We start from the raw sequence: 17173 nt of genomic DNA on the forward strand, positions 1-17173 counted from the left end.
TCCATACTATTATCTCCCTATTGGACTGCAGAGATCCATACTAGTATCTCCATATTGAGCTGCAGAGATCCATACTATTATCTCCCTATTGGGCTGCAGAGATCCATACTATTATCTCCCTATTGGACTGCAGAGATCCATACTATTATCTCCATATTGGGCTGCAGAGATCCATACTATTATCTCCCTATTGGACTGCAGAGATCCATACTAGTATCTCCATATTGAGCTGCAGAGATCCATACTATCATCTCCATATTGGGCTGCAGAGATCCATACTATCATCTCCGTATTGGGCTGCAGAGATCAATACTATCATCTCCGTATTGGGCTGCAGAGATCCATACTATTATCTCCATATTGGGCTGCAGAGATCCATACTATTATCTCCCTATTGGGCTGCAGAGATCCATACTATTATCTCCCTATTGGGCTGCAGAGATCCATACTATTATCTCCCTATTGGGCTGCAGAGATCCATACTATTATCTCCATATTGGGCTGCAGAGATCCATACTATTATCTCCATATTGGGCTGCAGAGATCCATACTATTATCTCCATATTGGGCTGCAGAGATCCATACTATCATCTCCCTATTGGGCTGCAGAGATCCATACTATTATCTCCCTATTGGACTGCAGAGATCCATACTATTATCTCCCTATTGGACTGCATAGATCCATACTTGCATAAAGGTCAGAATACAGTGTACGTGTAGAGACACTTTCATTTATTCACTCTTCATCCCAAATGAATAGCTAGCTGATGAATAGCATGCTATTCTCAGGCTTAAATCCAAGAACAGAATAGAGAAAAAAGTGCATCAAAAATGAAATTAGACTAGTGTCATCTACACGTGCTTAAATCCCACGTAGCTTTGTTTTCAAACTCGAACACTGGAATGTGAGATTTTTATCTCATTTCCACCTTCCAACTGTGCCAAAACAAATCAGCTATGTGGGTGTTAATTGTCGCAGGTTAACGCTTTTGATCTGATTGAATCTGGGCCTTTGTTCAATCTGTATCCAGAAGCATAACAGGTTCTATAATAGAAATGTGAAGGTCATTTCAGATTGAGCAGACATGTGAAGTAGTGTTTAACGTAAATTAAATATCAGCTAACCTGAATGTAGTCTCTGCTAATGTGGGAATATTGCCTTTTTAAATTTCATATCACACTGTAACCGAGTGGTGCAACGGTCTAAGGCACTGCATCGCAGTGCTAGAGGCGTCACTACAGACCCTGGTTCGATCCTGGGCTGTTTCACAACCGCCCGTGATCGGGAGTCCCATAGGGCGGCGCAGAATGTGGACATGTTGGCAGACACATTATGTTTTGGGAATTCCATTATCAGAATACATAAACTACATTAACTGTCAAGTATAGACATGGCCAGAGTCATTCCCAGGCTTCACAGCACAGCCTCTCATTAAGCACAGCTGTCCCTGAGTGCTCTGAGTGCAATAATACAGCCAAGCTTCACTAGCACTCTTTATTAAAAGATCTGCCTTTTCCTCTCATCTCAAACTGCCCTCTCCTTGGCCTCACTCACACATCCATTTTCAGAGGATTTCTCTCTTCAATGACTGTGGTCTCTACTCCCCAGTCACGGTACATTTAGTTTGTGAACAGCTCAAATCAAATGTTATTGGTCACATACACACATATTTAGCAGATGTTATTGCGGGTGTAGTGAAATGCTTGTGTTCCTAGCTCCAACAGTGCAGTAATATCTAACAATACACACAAATCTAAAAGAATGTAATTAAGAAATATATAAATATTAGATCGAGCAATGTCGGAATGGCTTTGACTAAAATACAGTAGAATAGAATACAGTATATAAACATTATTTACACATTATTAAGGTGACCAGTGCTCCATTATTGTTAAAGTGTCCAGCGATTCCAATTCTATGTATATAGGGGCAGCAGCCTCTAAGGTGTAGGGTTGAGTAACCGGGTGGTAGCCGGCGAATGATGGCTATTTAACAGTCTGATGGCCTTGAGATATAAGCTGTTTTTCAGTCTCTTGGTCCCAGCTTTGATGCATCTGTACGGACCTCGCCTTCTGGATGATGGCAGGGTGAACAGGCAGTGGCTCGGGTGGTTATTGTCCTTGATGAGCTTTTTGGCCTTCCTGTGACATCAGTGATGTATGTGTAACCGATGTGAAATGGCTAGCTAGTTAGCGGTGGTGCGCACTAATAGCGTTTCAATCGGTGACGTCACTCGCTTTGAGACCTTGAAATAGTGGTTCCCCTTGCTCTACAAGGGCCGCGGCTTTTGTGAAGCGATGGGTAACGATGCTTCGTGGGTGACTGTTGTTGATGTGTGCAGAGGGTCCCTGGTTCGAGCCCGGGTATGGGCGAGGGGACGGACTAAAGTTATACTGTTACATAGGTGTCCTGGAGGGCAGGTAGTTTGACCCCGGTGATGCGTTGGGCAGACCGCACCACCCTCTGGAGAGCCCTGCAGTTGCGGGTGTTGCAGTTGCCGTATCAAGCAGTGATAGAGCCTGACAGGATGCTCTCAATTGTGCATCTGAAAGTTTGTGAGGGTTTTAGGGGCCAAGCCAAATTTCTTCAGCCTCTTACGGTTGAAGAGGCGCTGTTGCGCCTTCTTCAACACACTGTCGGTGTGGGTAGACCGTTTCAGATCTTCATGGTTTGTTTACGTCGAGGAACTTGAAGCTTTCCACCTTCTCCACTGCAGTGCCATCGATGTGGATAGGGGTGTGCTCTCTCTGCTGTTTCTTGAAGTACACAATCAGGTCCTACGTTGAGGGAGAGGTTCTTTTCCTGGCACCACACTCCCAGGGCCCTCACCTCCTCCCTGTAGGCTGTCTCGTCATTTTTGGTAATCAGGCCTACTACTGTTGTGTCATGTGCAAATTTGATGATTGAGTTGGAGGCATGCATGGCCACTCAGTCATGGGTGAACAGGGAGTACAGGAGGGGACTGAGCATGCACCCTTGTGGGGCCCCCATGTTGAGGATCAGCGAAGTGGAGATGTTTCCTACCTTCACCACCTGGGGGCGGCCCGTCAGGAAGTCCAGGACCCAGTTGCACAGGGTGGGGTTCAATACAGGGCCCCGAGCTTAAAGATGAGCTTGGTGTTGAATGCAGAGCTATAGTCAATGAACAGCATTCTTACATAGGTATTCCTCTTGTCCAGATGGTTAGGGCAGTGTGCAGTGTGATGGCGATTGCATTGTCTGTGGATCTATTAGGGCAGTTAGCAAACTGAAGTGGGTCAAGGGTGTCAGGTAAGGTAATGGTGATATGATCCTTAACTAGCCTCTCAATGATGACAGATGTGAGTGCTAACGAGGCTGTAGTCATTTAGTTCAGTTACCTTTGCTTTCTTGGGTACAGGAACAATGGTGGACATCATGAAGCATGTGGGGACAGCAGACTTGGATAGGGAGAGATTGAATATGTCTGTAAACACTCCAGCCAGCTGATCTGCGCATGCTCTGAGGACGCTCCTAGGGATGTCTTACTCACATCGGCCAAGGAGGAGGAGAGCCCACAGTCCTTGGTAGCGGGCCATGTCGGTGGCACTGTGTTATCCTCAAATTCGGGCGAAGAAGGTGTTTAGTTTGTCCGGAAGCTAGACGTCGGTGTCTGTGAAGTGGCTGGTTTTCCCTTCGTAGTCCGTGATGGTCTGTAGACCCTGCCACATACGTCTCCTGTCTGAGCCTTTGAATTGCGACTCCACTTTGTCTCTATACTGACGTTTCGTCTGTTTGATTACCTTACGAAGGGAATAACTACACTGTTTGTAGTCGTCCATATTCCCAGTCACTTTGCCTTGGTTAAATGCGGTGGTTCACGCTTTCAGTTTTGCGTGAATGCTGCCATCTATTCACGGTTTCTGGTTAGGGTAGGTTTTAATAGTCACAGTGGGTACAACATCTCCTATACACTTCCTGATGAACTCAGTCACCGTATCTGTCTTTCGTTAATGTTATTCTCAGAGGCTACCTGGAACATATCCCAGTCCGCGTGGTCAGACCTTAGCACAGGTACTTCCTGTTTGAGTTTTGAGTTTCTGCCTATAGGAAAGGAGGTGCAGATTTACCGAAGGGAGGGCCTTGTAGGCATTTTGAAAAGCTGAGTAGCAATGTTTTACCAAAGCGAGTACTACTCAATGTGTTGGTTGAACTTCGGTAGCATTTTCCTCCAATTTGCTTTGTTAAAATCCCCAGCAACAATAGATGTGGCCTCAGGATATGTGGTTTCCAGTTTACATAAAGTCCAGTGCGGTTCTTTGAGGGCTGTCGTTGTATCCACAGCACAGCAAAGGGACTGCAACTACCACTGTAATGCATAGACATGGGTGCCTTTCTACTAGCCAACATCATTGCCTACTGACTGACAGACTGTGCTAAGAGCTGTCAATGTGAAACCTGGGAATTACTTGAATAATGCTTGTGTTGAATAGTGCTGTGTCTGTGATTATTTTGTATATCTCTCTACAGCTCCACCTGGGGGTCATTTCTCAGTACTGCCTGATGTTTTCCACACCTGCCTCCCTGTGTGTCTCCCCGGTGGTCCCTGATCTAATGTCTTCAGCAGCTGTTGAGGAAAGGGAGAGAGGACTTGCAGTACAGGCTCTGGTTAGAACAGAGAGAAGCTGAACACCACGCAAAGCTACAACTGAAGAAGCTGGAGACTCACATCTCCCTCACTAGCTTTAAGCACCAGCTGTCAGAGCAGCTCACAGATCACTGCACCTGTAAACAGCCCATCTATCTACCTACCTCATCCCCATACTGTATTTATTTATCCTGCTCCTTTGCACCCCAGTATCTCTACCTGCACATTCATCTTCTGCACATCTACCATTCCAGTGTTTAATTGCTATATTGTAATTACTTCGCCACCATGGCCTATTTATTTCCTTAACTTACCTCATTTGCAGTCACTGTATACAGACTTTTTGCTTTATCTTGGCCAGGTCGCAGTTGTAAATGAGAACTTGTTCTCAACTGGCCTACCTGGTTAAATAAAGGTGAATAAATGAAAGGCCACTGGGTTTGAAACTGGCAAAACCACATGGACTTTTAACATACTATTTCCTTCCATCAATCTTGTAGTTTTTAATTTGCTGCTGTCTGACTCTTATTTACTATTTAAACAGTCCCCCCCCGCCCCCCGCCCCCCAATAAAACAAGCATTTATTATTAACGGGACTGTGTATCATACTGCCATACTGCCAATAAAACAAGCATTTATTATTAACGGGACTGAGTATCATACTGCCAATAAAACTTGCTGAAATAAGGCAGCCTCTTAATTAGTCCCGCTTGAAATACTGGCCCCCTGAATCGGCTGCAAGTTAAGGCCGTGTGGTAATAGTATAGCTACCTCAGGTAGCATTTATATGGTAGGTGTAAAATATTGCTACATAGACAGCTGTTATTATTATTACACTTATTAGAAGTTCGTAACATTTTAAAGATTTGTCCAGAAACATTAGTGAAAATCACCCTACTCGGTATGTCTTCTTCAGAAGTGTGGGTCCGGTGTACTTGTTGCATTTTGGTCAAAAGTATGTGGACACCCCCTTCAAATTTGTGGATTCGGCTATTTCAGCCACACCCGTTGCTGACAGGTGTATTAAATCGAGCACACGGCCATGCAATCTCCATAGACATTGTCCGAAGAGCTCAGTAACTTTCAACTTGGCACCGTTGTAGGATGCCACCAAAGAACTGTTTGCCGGGAGCGTCATGAAATGGGTTTCCATTGGCCGAGTAGCCGCACACAAGCGGCTAGTAGCTTGTGTGCGGCTTGCCTAAAATCAACATGCGCAATGCCAAGCGTCGGTTGGAGTGGTGTAACGCTCTTCGCTATCGGACTCTGGAGCAATGACTCAAGCTTCACCATCTGGCAGTTGGACGGACAAATCTAGGTTTGGCGGATGCAAGGAGAACGCTACCTGCCCCCAAAACAACATTCACATAGAAATGATTGTTATAGATCTGTAATTCTTATTGAAATCACGTCTAAGAAGCTGTAGTTAGGTTCTATGTGCACCACTTCTATGCTTCCCGTTCTTAAGTTTCATTTCTGCGTCTTTTACTTTTGTACACCAGCTGAAAATACAATATTTGTGGTTATGAATCTCTACACAGTATATTTGCTTGTCTTGTCAGAAGCTGAAATTAGGCGAACTATTCAAACTTTAGCATCCAGGAAATGCATAGTGCATTTTTAAACTAGCCAACGTCGCCATGTGATCGGGGATTTCTATTGGCTTATCTACACACTGTAGAATGGTGGTACCACATATACATCTAGAAGGGAGTGTTATGGTGCTTTCATGGGAACTCGAATGACGTCAGTGATCTTCAAATCGGAAAGTCTGAGCTCTAGAAAAAGGACAGTTCCCGACTTGGATGATTATTCCTAAGTAAGACCTCGTTATTTTCCGAGTTCCAAGTGGTTCTGAACGCAGCATTATTTCATACCGACCCCCTCCCCTGAGATGATTTAAGGCCTCTACATCACCGCTAGATTTTACTATAATAAAATCCTGTTTGCAACAAATTGTCAAAATGAAGACCAGAAGTGACGTTTCAGCACTATAACTATGGCTCTTTAAATTTCAAAGCACGCTGTAAAGTGGTACTTCCACGATACTGATTGAATAAAGACCTGATTTGAAGAGTGCTACAAAAGTCCATATAGGATTAAGAAAGTTTAATGACAACACAAATCCATGCTAAATACTATAATGATTATGTCAAAACTTGCTCGACTCCACCTTGTATAAATGTAAATCGTCCTGCACCTGAACAAGGCAGTTTAACCCACTGTGCCCAGGCGGTCATTGTGAATAAGAATTTGTTCTTAACTTACCTTTTTTAAAATAAATGTTGGAGAAAAAAAAAAAAGAAAAAAAAAAAAATCAGGTGCTGGATCCTCGTATATAATCGAAATAGGACAGCACTCCAGTAAATACACGTCAAATGTATTTATGCAACAATAAATACATATAATAAACCAGACGAGACACAGAGCGATGGATGTGGAATTACTATCACGACTTTATTAATCATTGCTAACCCCCCTCAAAAAGCAGACATTCAGCAACAGTTGAACATTGTAGCAGCTGTAATAGGCCGACGAGAGAAAGTAACACTATAAATTGGGGTATTTTAAAATGTTTAAACTCCACACCATCAGCTCTGAAGACTCCGTTTTCACGTGTCGCGATGGACGCGGGCGTCTATATATTAAAGAGATGTAATTAATCCATTTAAATCATCAAAGGTTTGAAGAACTCAGCGGCACCTTGCTTTACCAGAAACAACAAAAATCAACCAGAAAACATAACAAGAGAGAGAAGTGTGTCGAATCCAAAGGAAAAGATGCAAAGGCCCCGTTTTTATTGTTAGTATTATTCATTTGGGACAATGTCGTAAAATGGTGACGTTTCATTGGAGCATGAATAACCAATCAGGATCGTTAGAACTTGAGTTACCGGGGAGGGAGGGAGGGCTCAACAGATAGATTTTTGTTGTTGTTCTTTTCTCATTTCATCTGATTCTTGTCACCGAGAAGAGAAACCAACCCTACATGAGTACATTTTCCTTCCAGATCTCCTGTCAGCACAGAGAGATCTGACAACAGGGTTAGTTCTTTTAATTCAAGATCCTACTGTGAAGCTTCCTTCCTGCCTCCGTTTTTGAAAATACCAATAAATTGTCATGACAAACAAAAACAAAAAGAGCTCATCTTAAACTTCTTAAAACAAACAAAAACACAGGTCACTCTTAATACACTGCGATCGAATCTCAAAACAATGTTGTTTTTTTTTAGAAGTTTTTTAAACATTTTTTTTTAGTTACTTGAAGATTGCAACCCAGATATTTTTTGTGGGTAATATTTGAGAGAAGCATGGGGTTTGTTTTACCGTGTGTATTAAATGTTACAGCAACATGGTCATAAATGCACCAACTGACTCCTGACTCAGACAGCACATACAAGATCTGCTTCAAGAGAGTTAACAGTTGGAAGATGATGCAGAGGATCAAACCCTGGTGGAGACTAGGAAACAGATGTGTGTGTGCGTGTCTCTGTTACGGTATGCGTGTCTGTTACAGTATGCGTGCGTGTGTGTCTCTGTTACGGTATGCGCGTGTGTGTGTGTGTGTGTGTGACAGAAAGCTAGGGGGAAGTTGGGGAGCGAGGGTTTTCCGGTTGAGAGTTGTCCCATGGAGGTGTCGTTAACAGGACCAATGTGTGGGCCCTCGTCGTCCCCCATCGTGGGGCTCTTGTCTCGGGGGGTGGGGGCAGGGTGGTACTGAATACCATCAGGGAACAGAGTTCAACAGGTCTTGCAGGAAGAGGTCTGGGTCCGGAATGTCAGAGAGGAGCCCTGGAAACAAATCAAAACAGAGTCTTGAGTCTAACACACAATCATTTACAATCAGTTTCTTGTTTAGGTCATTTCGAGGTGATAAAACTATTCACATTTAAAATTAACACAATAAACCCCGCAAGAGCAGAAAACCATGAACCAAAAAAAGGCAGCATTCGATACGACACTATCTCAGTGGACTGCATGTGTCTGGCAACACTGACCAACAACATCCAGGAACTCAGAGAAGGATTCGGCAGGCATCAGCTCTTCCTGGTAGGACTTGAGCACCCGCTCCGAGGCCTCGTAGATGGGCATGTCATTGTGCCGCACGTACTCTGCCAGCGAGAAGGACCAGCCTCCCTCCGTGTTGCTGGTGGGTACTTTCTATAGAGGGAGAAAGGAGGTGGAGAGAGAGAGGTCTGAGTGAACTAAAATCACATCCATGTTTTGTACGTCTAACGTACAAAAAAAACATTTGACACAATTGGTTGTGTTACAACATTTATTTTTACACTAAGATAAAAAAAAATTAAAAAGTTTTGTTGGCAGGATAAGTCCCTCCTACCCTGAACATGTCATAGATGAGTTCCACGAGACCCCAGAAGAGGAGAGGAGACCGATACACTGCATATTCCTTAGACTGTTTATCTGGGAGTCTGGAGAGAAGAGGAAAGATCAGAAATATATCACAGACCGATACACTGCAGCTAAACCCCGAAGATAACTATATTTGAGCAACACAGTATAAACTCACAACTGATTTAAAATAGGATGTGGGTTTAATTCTCGCAGGGATCACAAACCCGTTGTAAAAACGCATGCACTCATTGAACTGCAAGCGGATAAAAGACGTGATGAATTGAATATATAAAATGGAAAGTTCTGGAACAGTAACTTACTTGTTGGTGAAGACGGCAGAGACCTTGCGTGCGTGCACGGAGACGAGGAGCCTGCGTAGGAAGGTGAGTCGTGTGTTCCTCCAGCGTTCAGGAGACAGGATGTGCATGGCCAACACTGTGTAGTAGTGGGGACCGTCCACATCATAGCTGCTCTCCACCCACTTCTCACACGGCTGCTCCAGGAAACACTGCAGGTTCTTCTCCTCACGACTAGTAGCCCGAGTACTGCAGACGACCAAAAACACAGAGAGCCATAGATATAGAGGGCGAGACAGAGAGTGACAGACGGCCAGAGGGAGAGAGAGCGAGAGAGAGCGAGAGAGAGCGAGTGACAGACGGCCAGAGGGAGAGAGAGAGAGAGGGAGAGCGAGAGGGAGAGCGAGAGGGAGAGAGAGCGAGTGACAGACGGCCAGAGGGGAGAGAGAGCGAGAGAGAGGGAGAGAGAGCGAGAGAGAGGGAGAGAGAGCGAGAGAGAGGGAGAGAGAGCGAGAGAGAGGGAGAGAGAGGGAGAGAGAGCGAGAGACAGACGGCCAGAGGGGGCGACAGACGGCCAGAGGGGGCGACAGACAGAGGGGGCCAGAGAGGGGGCGACAGACGGCCAGCCAGAGGGGGCGACAGACAGAGGGGGCCAGAGAGGGGGCGACAGACAGGCCAGAGGGGGCGACAGACGGCCAGACGGCCAGAGGGGCACAGACGGCCAGAGGGGGCGACAGACGGCCAGAGGGGGGCGACAGACAGGAGGGGGGCCAGAGGGGGGGGGCGACAGACGGCCAGAGGGGGCGACAGACGGCCAGAGGGGGCGACAGACGGCCAGAGGGGGCGACAGACGGCCAGAGGGGGGCGACAGACGGCCAGAGGGGGCGACAGACGGCCAGAGGGGGCGACAGACGGCCAGAGGGGGCGACAGACAGAGGGGCCAGAGGGGGCGACAGACGGCCAGAGAGGGGGCGACAGACGGCCAGAGAGGGGGCGACAGACGGCCAGAGGGGGGGGGCGACAGACGGCCAGAGGGGGCGACAGACGGCCAGAGGGGGGGGGCAGAGGGGGGGACAGACAGAGGGGGCCAGGGGGCGACAGACGGCCAGAGGGGGCGACAGACGGCCAGAGGGGGCGACAGACGGAGAAATTCTTTGTGATTTCCTATGTTTGCGTCGATAAACGTGTGGATGATGTATTGTAATCATACGTGTTGAGGACGTAGAGCACGGTGTGGATGATGTAAGGGATGAGGTGGATGTTGCTCTCTCGTCCTCCCCCTCCCGTATCCACGCTGAAGGACTGCTCCGTGGCGAAACGCAGGAACAAGAGCTTGGTGTCGTGGATGTTGAGCTGGTAGGTGGGCTCTCTCTGCCCTGTACATTCCTGCAGATATGTGTTGTGCCTGGGAGAGAGGAGAGAGGAAGTAGGACTTTAAAAATGGGACGAACGTGAAAGATTCTCATGGAGAAATAAACAGCGAGCAATGACAGGTCTGACATCGCAGGCTCGTAAATGAGTCAGGTTAGCAAAACATACTGAGCAACTTTTTGATTGGTTCTCATATCCACGCTATTTGCATGCGCAGGTCTGGTCCCATGGAAAACAAATCATGATTGGTTGAATTCGAAACGGGGGATATCCAACCAGCGTAGGGTGCCGTCTTGAAGTACGAGGCCACACCCCCTTCATTATCTTCGCTTTGAACCAACACATCAAAGCAGCCGTTATAGACTCTTAAGTCATGGTGTTTAGCCAGACTTGCTCAACTCTACTGTCAAGCCAAAAGCTTTGTTCATGCTTTCAGAAAGGGCAACACGTTCTTCTGACACATAAAACTCAATGAAAAAGTATCTGCTGCAACTATTTCCAAGTGAGTTGGTCATACCTGGCCAGGCAGGTGGCGAAAGCCGATTCTGGGACGTGAGGCCCCCAGACAGGAAGCAGTCCATTGCACTTGGTGTTGGCGTTCTGCAGCGCAGCACTCTCCCACTCCTCCCGCCCGCGAGCAAGCCTGAATAGAGGACGGAGAGAGAGACAGAGAGACAGATGGGGAGAGAGAGAGAGAGAGAGACAGAGGGAGAGACAGAAGGAGAGACAGAGACAGTGAGAGACAGACAGTGAGAGACAGACAGTGAGAGACAGACAGTGAGAGACAGACAGTGAGAGACAGACAGTGAGAGACAGAGACAGTGAGAGACAGAGACAGTGAGAGACAGAGACAGTGAGAGACAGAGACAGTGAGAGACAGAGACAGTGAGAGACAGAGACAGTGAGAGACAGAGACAGTGAGAGACAGAGACAGTGAGAGACAGACAGTGAGAGACAGAGACAGTGAGAGACAGAGACAGTGAGAGACAGAGACAGTGAGAGACAGAGACAGTGAGAGACAGAGACAGTGAGAGAGACAGACAGTGAGAGAGACAGACAGTGAGAGACAGACAGTGAGAGAGAGAGACAGTGAGAGAGAGAGACAGTGAGAGAGAGAGACAGTGAGAGAGAGACAGTGAGAGAGAGAGAGAGAGAGAGAGCATGGTTACATGCACACACAATAATACGATTATTGTGAATAGTCAGATTAATATCATAGTTTGTTTCAAACTGACAGCTGCGAGGTGGCAGTCATAGTGGACTATGTTAAAGTGTGACACAGTGCTGTATCCCTGATGTGTGTGTGTGTGTGTGTGTGTGTGTGTGTGTGTGTGTGTGTGTGTGTACTAACCTGACAGCTGCGAGGTGGCAGTCATAGTGGACTATGTTAAAGTGTGACACAGTGCTGTATCCCTGATGTGTGTGTGTGTGTACTAACCTGACAGCTGCGAGGTGGCAGTCATAGTGGACTATGTTAAAGTGTGACACAGTGCTGTATCCCTGATGTGTGTGTGTACTAACCTGACAGCTGCGAGGTGGCAGTCATAGTGGACTATGTTAAAGTGTGACACAGTGCTGTATCCTTGCTGCTTGCGAGGCTTGTTCTCCAAGTCCTCCAGGGCCACGCGCTTCGTAAAGGTGTAGATCCCCAGCACCTTGGTCGGCTGGTAGGGGGACAGTACAAAGATCAGGAAATATAGCAGTTCATTGATTTGGTCGGCTGGTAGGGGACACAGTACAAAGATCAGGAAATATAACAGTTCATTGATTTGGTCAGCTGGTAGGGGGACACAGTACAAAGATCAGGGAATATAGCTGGTAGGGGACACAGTACAAAGATCAGGAAATATAGCAGTTCATTGATTTGGTCGGCTGGTAGGGGGACACAGTACAAAGATCAGGAAATATAGCAGTTCATTGATTTGGTCAGCTGGTAGGGGACACAGTACAAAGATCAGGAAATATAGCAGTTAATTGATTTGGTCGGCTGGTAGGGGGACACAGTACAAAGATCAGGAAATATAGCAGTTCATTGATTTGGTCGGCTGGTAGGGGACACAGTACAAAGATCAGGGAATATAGCTGATAGGGGACACAGTACAAAGATCAGGAAATGTAGCAGTTCATTGATTTGGTCGGCTGGTAGGGGACACAGTACAAAGATCAGGAAATATAGCAGTTCATTGATTTGGTCAGCTGGTAGGGGGACACAGTACAAAGATCAGGGAATATAGCTGGTAGGGGACACAGTACAAAGATCAGGAAATATAGCAGTTCATTGATTTGGTCGGCTGGTAGGGGACACAGTACAAAGATCAGGAAATATAGCAGTTAATTGATTTGGTCGGCTGGTAGGGGACACAGTACAAAGATCAGGAAATATAGCAGTTAATTGATTTGGTCGGCTGGTAGGGGACACAGTACAAAGATCAGGAAATATAGCAGTTAATTGATTTGGTCGGCTGGTAGGGGACACAGTACAAAGATCAGGGAATATAGCTGGTAGGGGACAGTACAAAGATCAGGAAATATAGCAGTTCATTGATTTGGTCAGCTGGTAGGGGACACAGTACAAAGATCAGGAAATATAGCAGTTAATTGATTTGGTCGGCTGGTAGGGGACAGTACAAAGATCAGGGAATATAGCAGTTCATTGATTTGGTCGGCTGGTAGGGGACACAGTACAAAGATCAGGGAATATAGCTGATAGGGGACACAGTACAAAGATCAGGAAATGTAGCAGTTCATTGATTTGGTCGGCTGGTAGGGGACACAGTACAAAGATCAGGGAATATAGCTGGTAGGGGACAGTACAAAGATCAGGAAATATAGCAGTTCATTGATTTGGTCAGCTGGTAGGGGGACACAGTACAAAGATCAGGAAATATAGCAGTTAATTGATTTGGTCGGCTGGTAGGGGGACACAGTACAAAGATCAGGAAATATAGCAGTTAATTGATTTGGTCGGCTGGTAGGGGGACACAGTACAAAGATCAGGAAATATAGCAGTTAATTGATTTGGTCGGCTGGTAGGGGGACAGTACAAAGATCAGGAAATGTAGCAGTTAATTGATAAAAGATGCATTGAAAAAAAACAACTGACACGTTAACAAATGGCTTCCATTTGAAATAAAAGGAACATTTCATATGAAAATAAAACCGTTTTAGTCACAGCCAAGAGTGGAATTGTCCATACATTTAACCAATACAATAAAAAAATAAAAAGATGTATAATTAAACATTAAGGACAGAGGGGGTGTGGCATACATAATCAAATAAAATGTTTTGTCTGATATACCACGGTTTTCAGCCAATCAGCATCCAGGGCTCGAACTACCCAGTTTATAATACACAGTGTTTCCCAAGGTTGAGTGTTGGGAGCCGCAGGGGTACGGGTAGGTAGCGACTGCCCCCCCATTAGGGGTAGGTAGCGACTGCCCGCCCATTAGGGGTAGGTAGCGACTGCCCCCCCATTAGGGGTAGGTAGCGACTGCCCGCCCATTAGGGGTAGGTAGCGACTGCCCGCCCATTAGGGGTAGGTAGCGACTGCCCGCCCATTAGGGGTAGGTAGCGACTGCCTGCCCATTAGGGCGTTCGGAGCGGCGTCCCACTTGAGAATGGTAAAAAAAAAAAAAAAAATGCTAAAAAAAATAATATATTGTTCAAAACAAGCTGTTCAGTTACTCCTCGGTGACGGGCAGCAGCAGCAGCTTCGCCTCCTCCACAGGCCGTGAAAACGTTGATTTGATTGTTTTGCTATTGACTCTGAGGGGGAACTGCTCCAATGAAATCGTAGGATTTCAGCATAAATTATAACAGCACAAAGTTAACGGACTGTCTTGGGGGGTGCTCCAATGTCCATCAAAAACAGAACTTCTGGTTCTGCTGTAGTCTCCATCCAAATGAGTTTCTCGCGTCTAGATGGCTCACTTTCCACACGTGAGACGATATTATATCAGGTACAGATGGCCCTAAAGCTAATTGTAATTCACTTGTAAATAAATGATCATAACAGTCAATGGAGCCTAGGACCTGATAAACCAGACACCAGATAAATCATCTAACAAGAGTCGAAGAACGTTTCATCGCGGATTTGGTAGGACAAAAAAAACACAAAAAAAAACAGGGCCAATTTTATTGTCTCCCCCCATGTTGTTCATGAGGTTCTACTGTATGTGACGGGGCGACATGTGTGGACTAAGACCGGGATGTATCACAAAGCTTGATCAAATTAATTAACAGTTAAGCTTGAGAAACATTGAGAAATAGTTAATTAACTTTTCATCTACCTTTGATAAACTCATATTCGCTAGCTAGAACTAGCGTGTAGCTTGCGTGCTAGTTAGGGCCCATGCAAATTTCAAGCCCATCTAAACTCATATTCGCTAGCTAGCACTAGCTTGTAGCTTTGCATGCTAGTTAGGGCCCAAGGCAAATTTCAAGTCCATCTAAACTCATATCTGACCAACTCTGACATATGAAGTCGTTTTTAGAAAGAAAGCCACCTGGCTATCGCATCATGCTTTGCGACACGTTAGCTAACCATCCCCAGTTAGATCAATGTATTACCACTTATTGCATCCGTGCTTGGTGCGTTCACCCCGGGGGTACTTGGTGCGTTCACCCCGGGGGTACTTGGTGCGTTCACCCCGGGGGTACTTGGTGCGTTCACCCCGGGGGTACTTGGTGCGTTCACCCGGGGGGTACTTGTTCTCCGGGGTACTTGTGCGTTCACCCCGGGGGTACGTTCACCCGGGGTACTTGCGTTCACCCGGGGTACTTGGTGCGTTCACCCCGGGGGTACCAGTGCGTTGGTTCACCCCGGGGTACTTGGTGCGTTCACCCACTTGGTGGGGGTACTTGGTGTGCGTTCACCCGGGGTACTTGGTGCTTCCCGGGGTACGCGTTCACCCGGGGGTACTTCACCCGGGGGTGCGTTCACCCCGGGGGTACTTGGTGCGTTCACCCCGGGGGTACTTGGTGCGTTCACCCCGTGATCTGGCTGCTTGTTCTAATTAATACATTGAATCAGTTCAAAACAGTGGCGGCATGTGCACCAGTGGTCATTCGGTTTTTAGACACGCAAAAAAAAGTGATATAGGTGTATTTATGCAGTCGTTAAAATGCACAGATCGTTTTATATAATTCTCCTCGAAGAAACTAGTGGTAGTTTGAAAACTTGGCATTATATTTTCTGTCAAGCTGCTTCGTTGACAAGTTCAACCACAGAGCACCCTGGGAACTCGGGCGAAACTGATGCGCCACTGCAGATAGGGCAGTTTCAGGTTTAGTACATGAACACTGAGTTTACCAAACATTAAGAACACCTTCCTAATATTGCGCCGCACCCTGCCTGCCCTCGGGAACAGCCTCAATTTGCCGGGGGCATGGAGTCGACAAAGGTGTTTGTTGAACGTGTCCCACAGGGACGCTGGCCCATGTTGCCTCCAATGCTTCCCACAGTTGTGTCCAGTTGACTGGATGTCCGTTGAGGGGTGGACCATTATCATCACACACACAATACACTTTTGAGTGTGTGAAAAAAAAAAAACAGGAGCGTTGCAGTTCTTGACACAAACCGGTGTGCCTGGCTACCTACTACCATAACCCCTGTTCAAAGGCACTTAAATCTGGTCTTCGCCATTCACCCTCTGAATGGCACACATACCCATGTCTCAATTGTCTCGAGGCTTAAAAATCTTGTATCCCTCTACAGATGCTGCAGGTCAGTGCTGGTAGAGTGTATGTGTGTGTTGTTGTTTATCTATTGTTGTTGTTGTGTTACCTGGAACTTGTATCCCTCTCTACAGATGCAGCAGGTCAGTCCTGGCTCCTCTATCAGCTCCTCCATTTGTTTCAACAACGACGTCTTGGTCACCACCTGGCCCTTCTCATTGGTCTGAAACACATAACAGCCAATTACCAACCTGGATGAGCTTCCTGTTTCTTAATTATAATCAGAGCCATGTTAGGAAGAAAGGAAGATTTCCATAGAATCCCATTGGAAAATTTCTCCCCCACAAATCTCAGGATCTCTAATGGCTCAGGCTGGGCTCAGAGAAAGCAGGTCTTTTTAGCTATTGAATGGTTTTGGACTGCATACGTCGCCTCCCTCCTCATCACCTACAGTCGAGACCAGAAACCCACACCTGAACTTGGTCTTCCAACCCCTCCACCTATAGTCGAGACCAGAAACCCACACCTGAACATGGTCTTCCAACCCCTCCACCTACAGTCGAGACCAGAAACCCACACCTGAACTTGGTCTTCCAACCCCTCCACCTACAGTCGAGACCAGAAACCCACATCTGAACTTGGTCTTCCAACCCCTCCACCTACAGTCGAGACCAGAAACCCACACCTGAACTTGGTCTTCCAACCCCTCCACCTACAGTCGAGACCAGAAAAACACACCTGAACTTGGTCTTCCAACCCCTCCGCCTACGGTCCGGTTAACCCTCCCAGTCAGTAAAACCTACCGTCATGCCCAGTGTCCCCAGAGCTTTCTGTCTCATGGCCATGGCCATGCGTTTCTTCTCAGCCCG

The 17173-nt window shown here is 46.6% G+C and overlaps 1 protein-coding gene across 1 annotated transcript in view; it reads right to left on the bottom strand.

Annotated features, from left to right (window-relative positions):
• Nucleotides 1-7039: 7039 nt before the first annotated feature.
• The window catches only part of ubr4 (ubiquitin protein ligase E3 component n-recognin 4), a 147533-nt gene continuing 137399 nt past the window's right edge, over nucleotides 7040-17173 (bottom strand). The window contains 9 exon segments of the mRNA XM_042299791.1: nucleotides 7040-8397; nucleotides 8604-8766; nucleotides 8948-9038; nucleotides 9282-9506; nucleotides 10468-10662; nucleotides 11146-11271; nucleotides 12150-12292; nucleotides 16414-16527; nucleotides 17108-17173. The exon segment at nucleotides 17108-17173 is cut by the window's right edge and continues 153 nt beyond it. Coding sequence (XP_042155725.1) covers nucleotides 8333-8397; nucleotides 8604-8766; nucleotides 8948-9038; nucleotides 9282-9506; nucleotides 10468-10662; nucleotides 11146-11271; nucleotides 12150-12292; nucleotides 16414-16527; nucleotides 17108-17173 — 1188 coding nt within the window. The 3' untranslated portion in view covers nucleotides 7040-8332.

The sequence above is a fragment of the Oncorhynchus tshawytscha genome, linkage group LG16, assembly GCF_018296145.1.
Source record: "Oncorhynchus tshawytscha isolate Ot180627B linkage group LG16, Otsh_v2.0, whole genome shotgun sequence".
Classification (NCBI taxonomy): domain Eukaryota; kingdom Metazoa; phylum Chordata; class Actinopteri; order Salmoniformes; family Salmonidae; genus Oncorhynchus; species Oncorhynchus tshawytscha.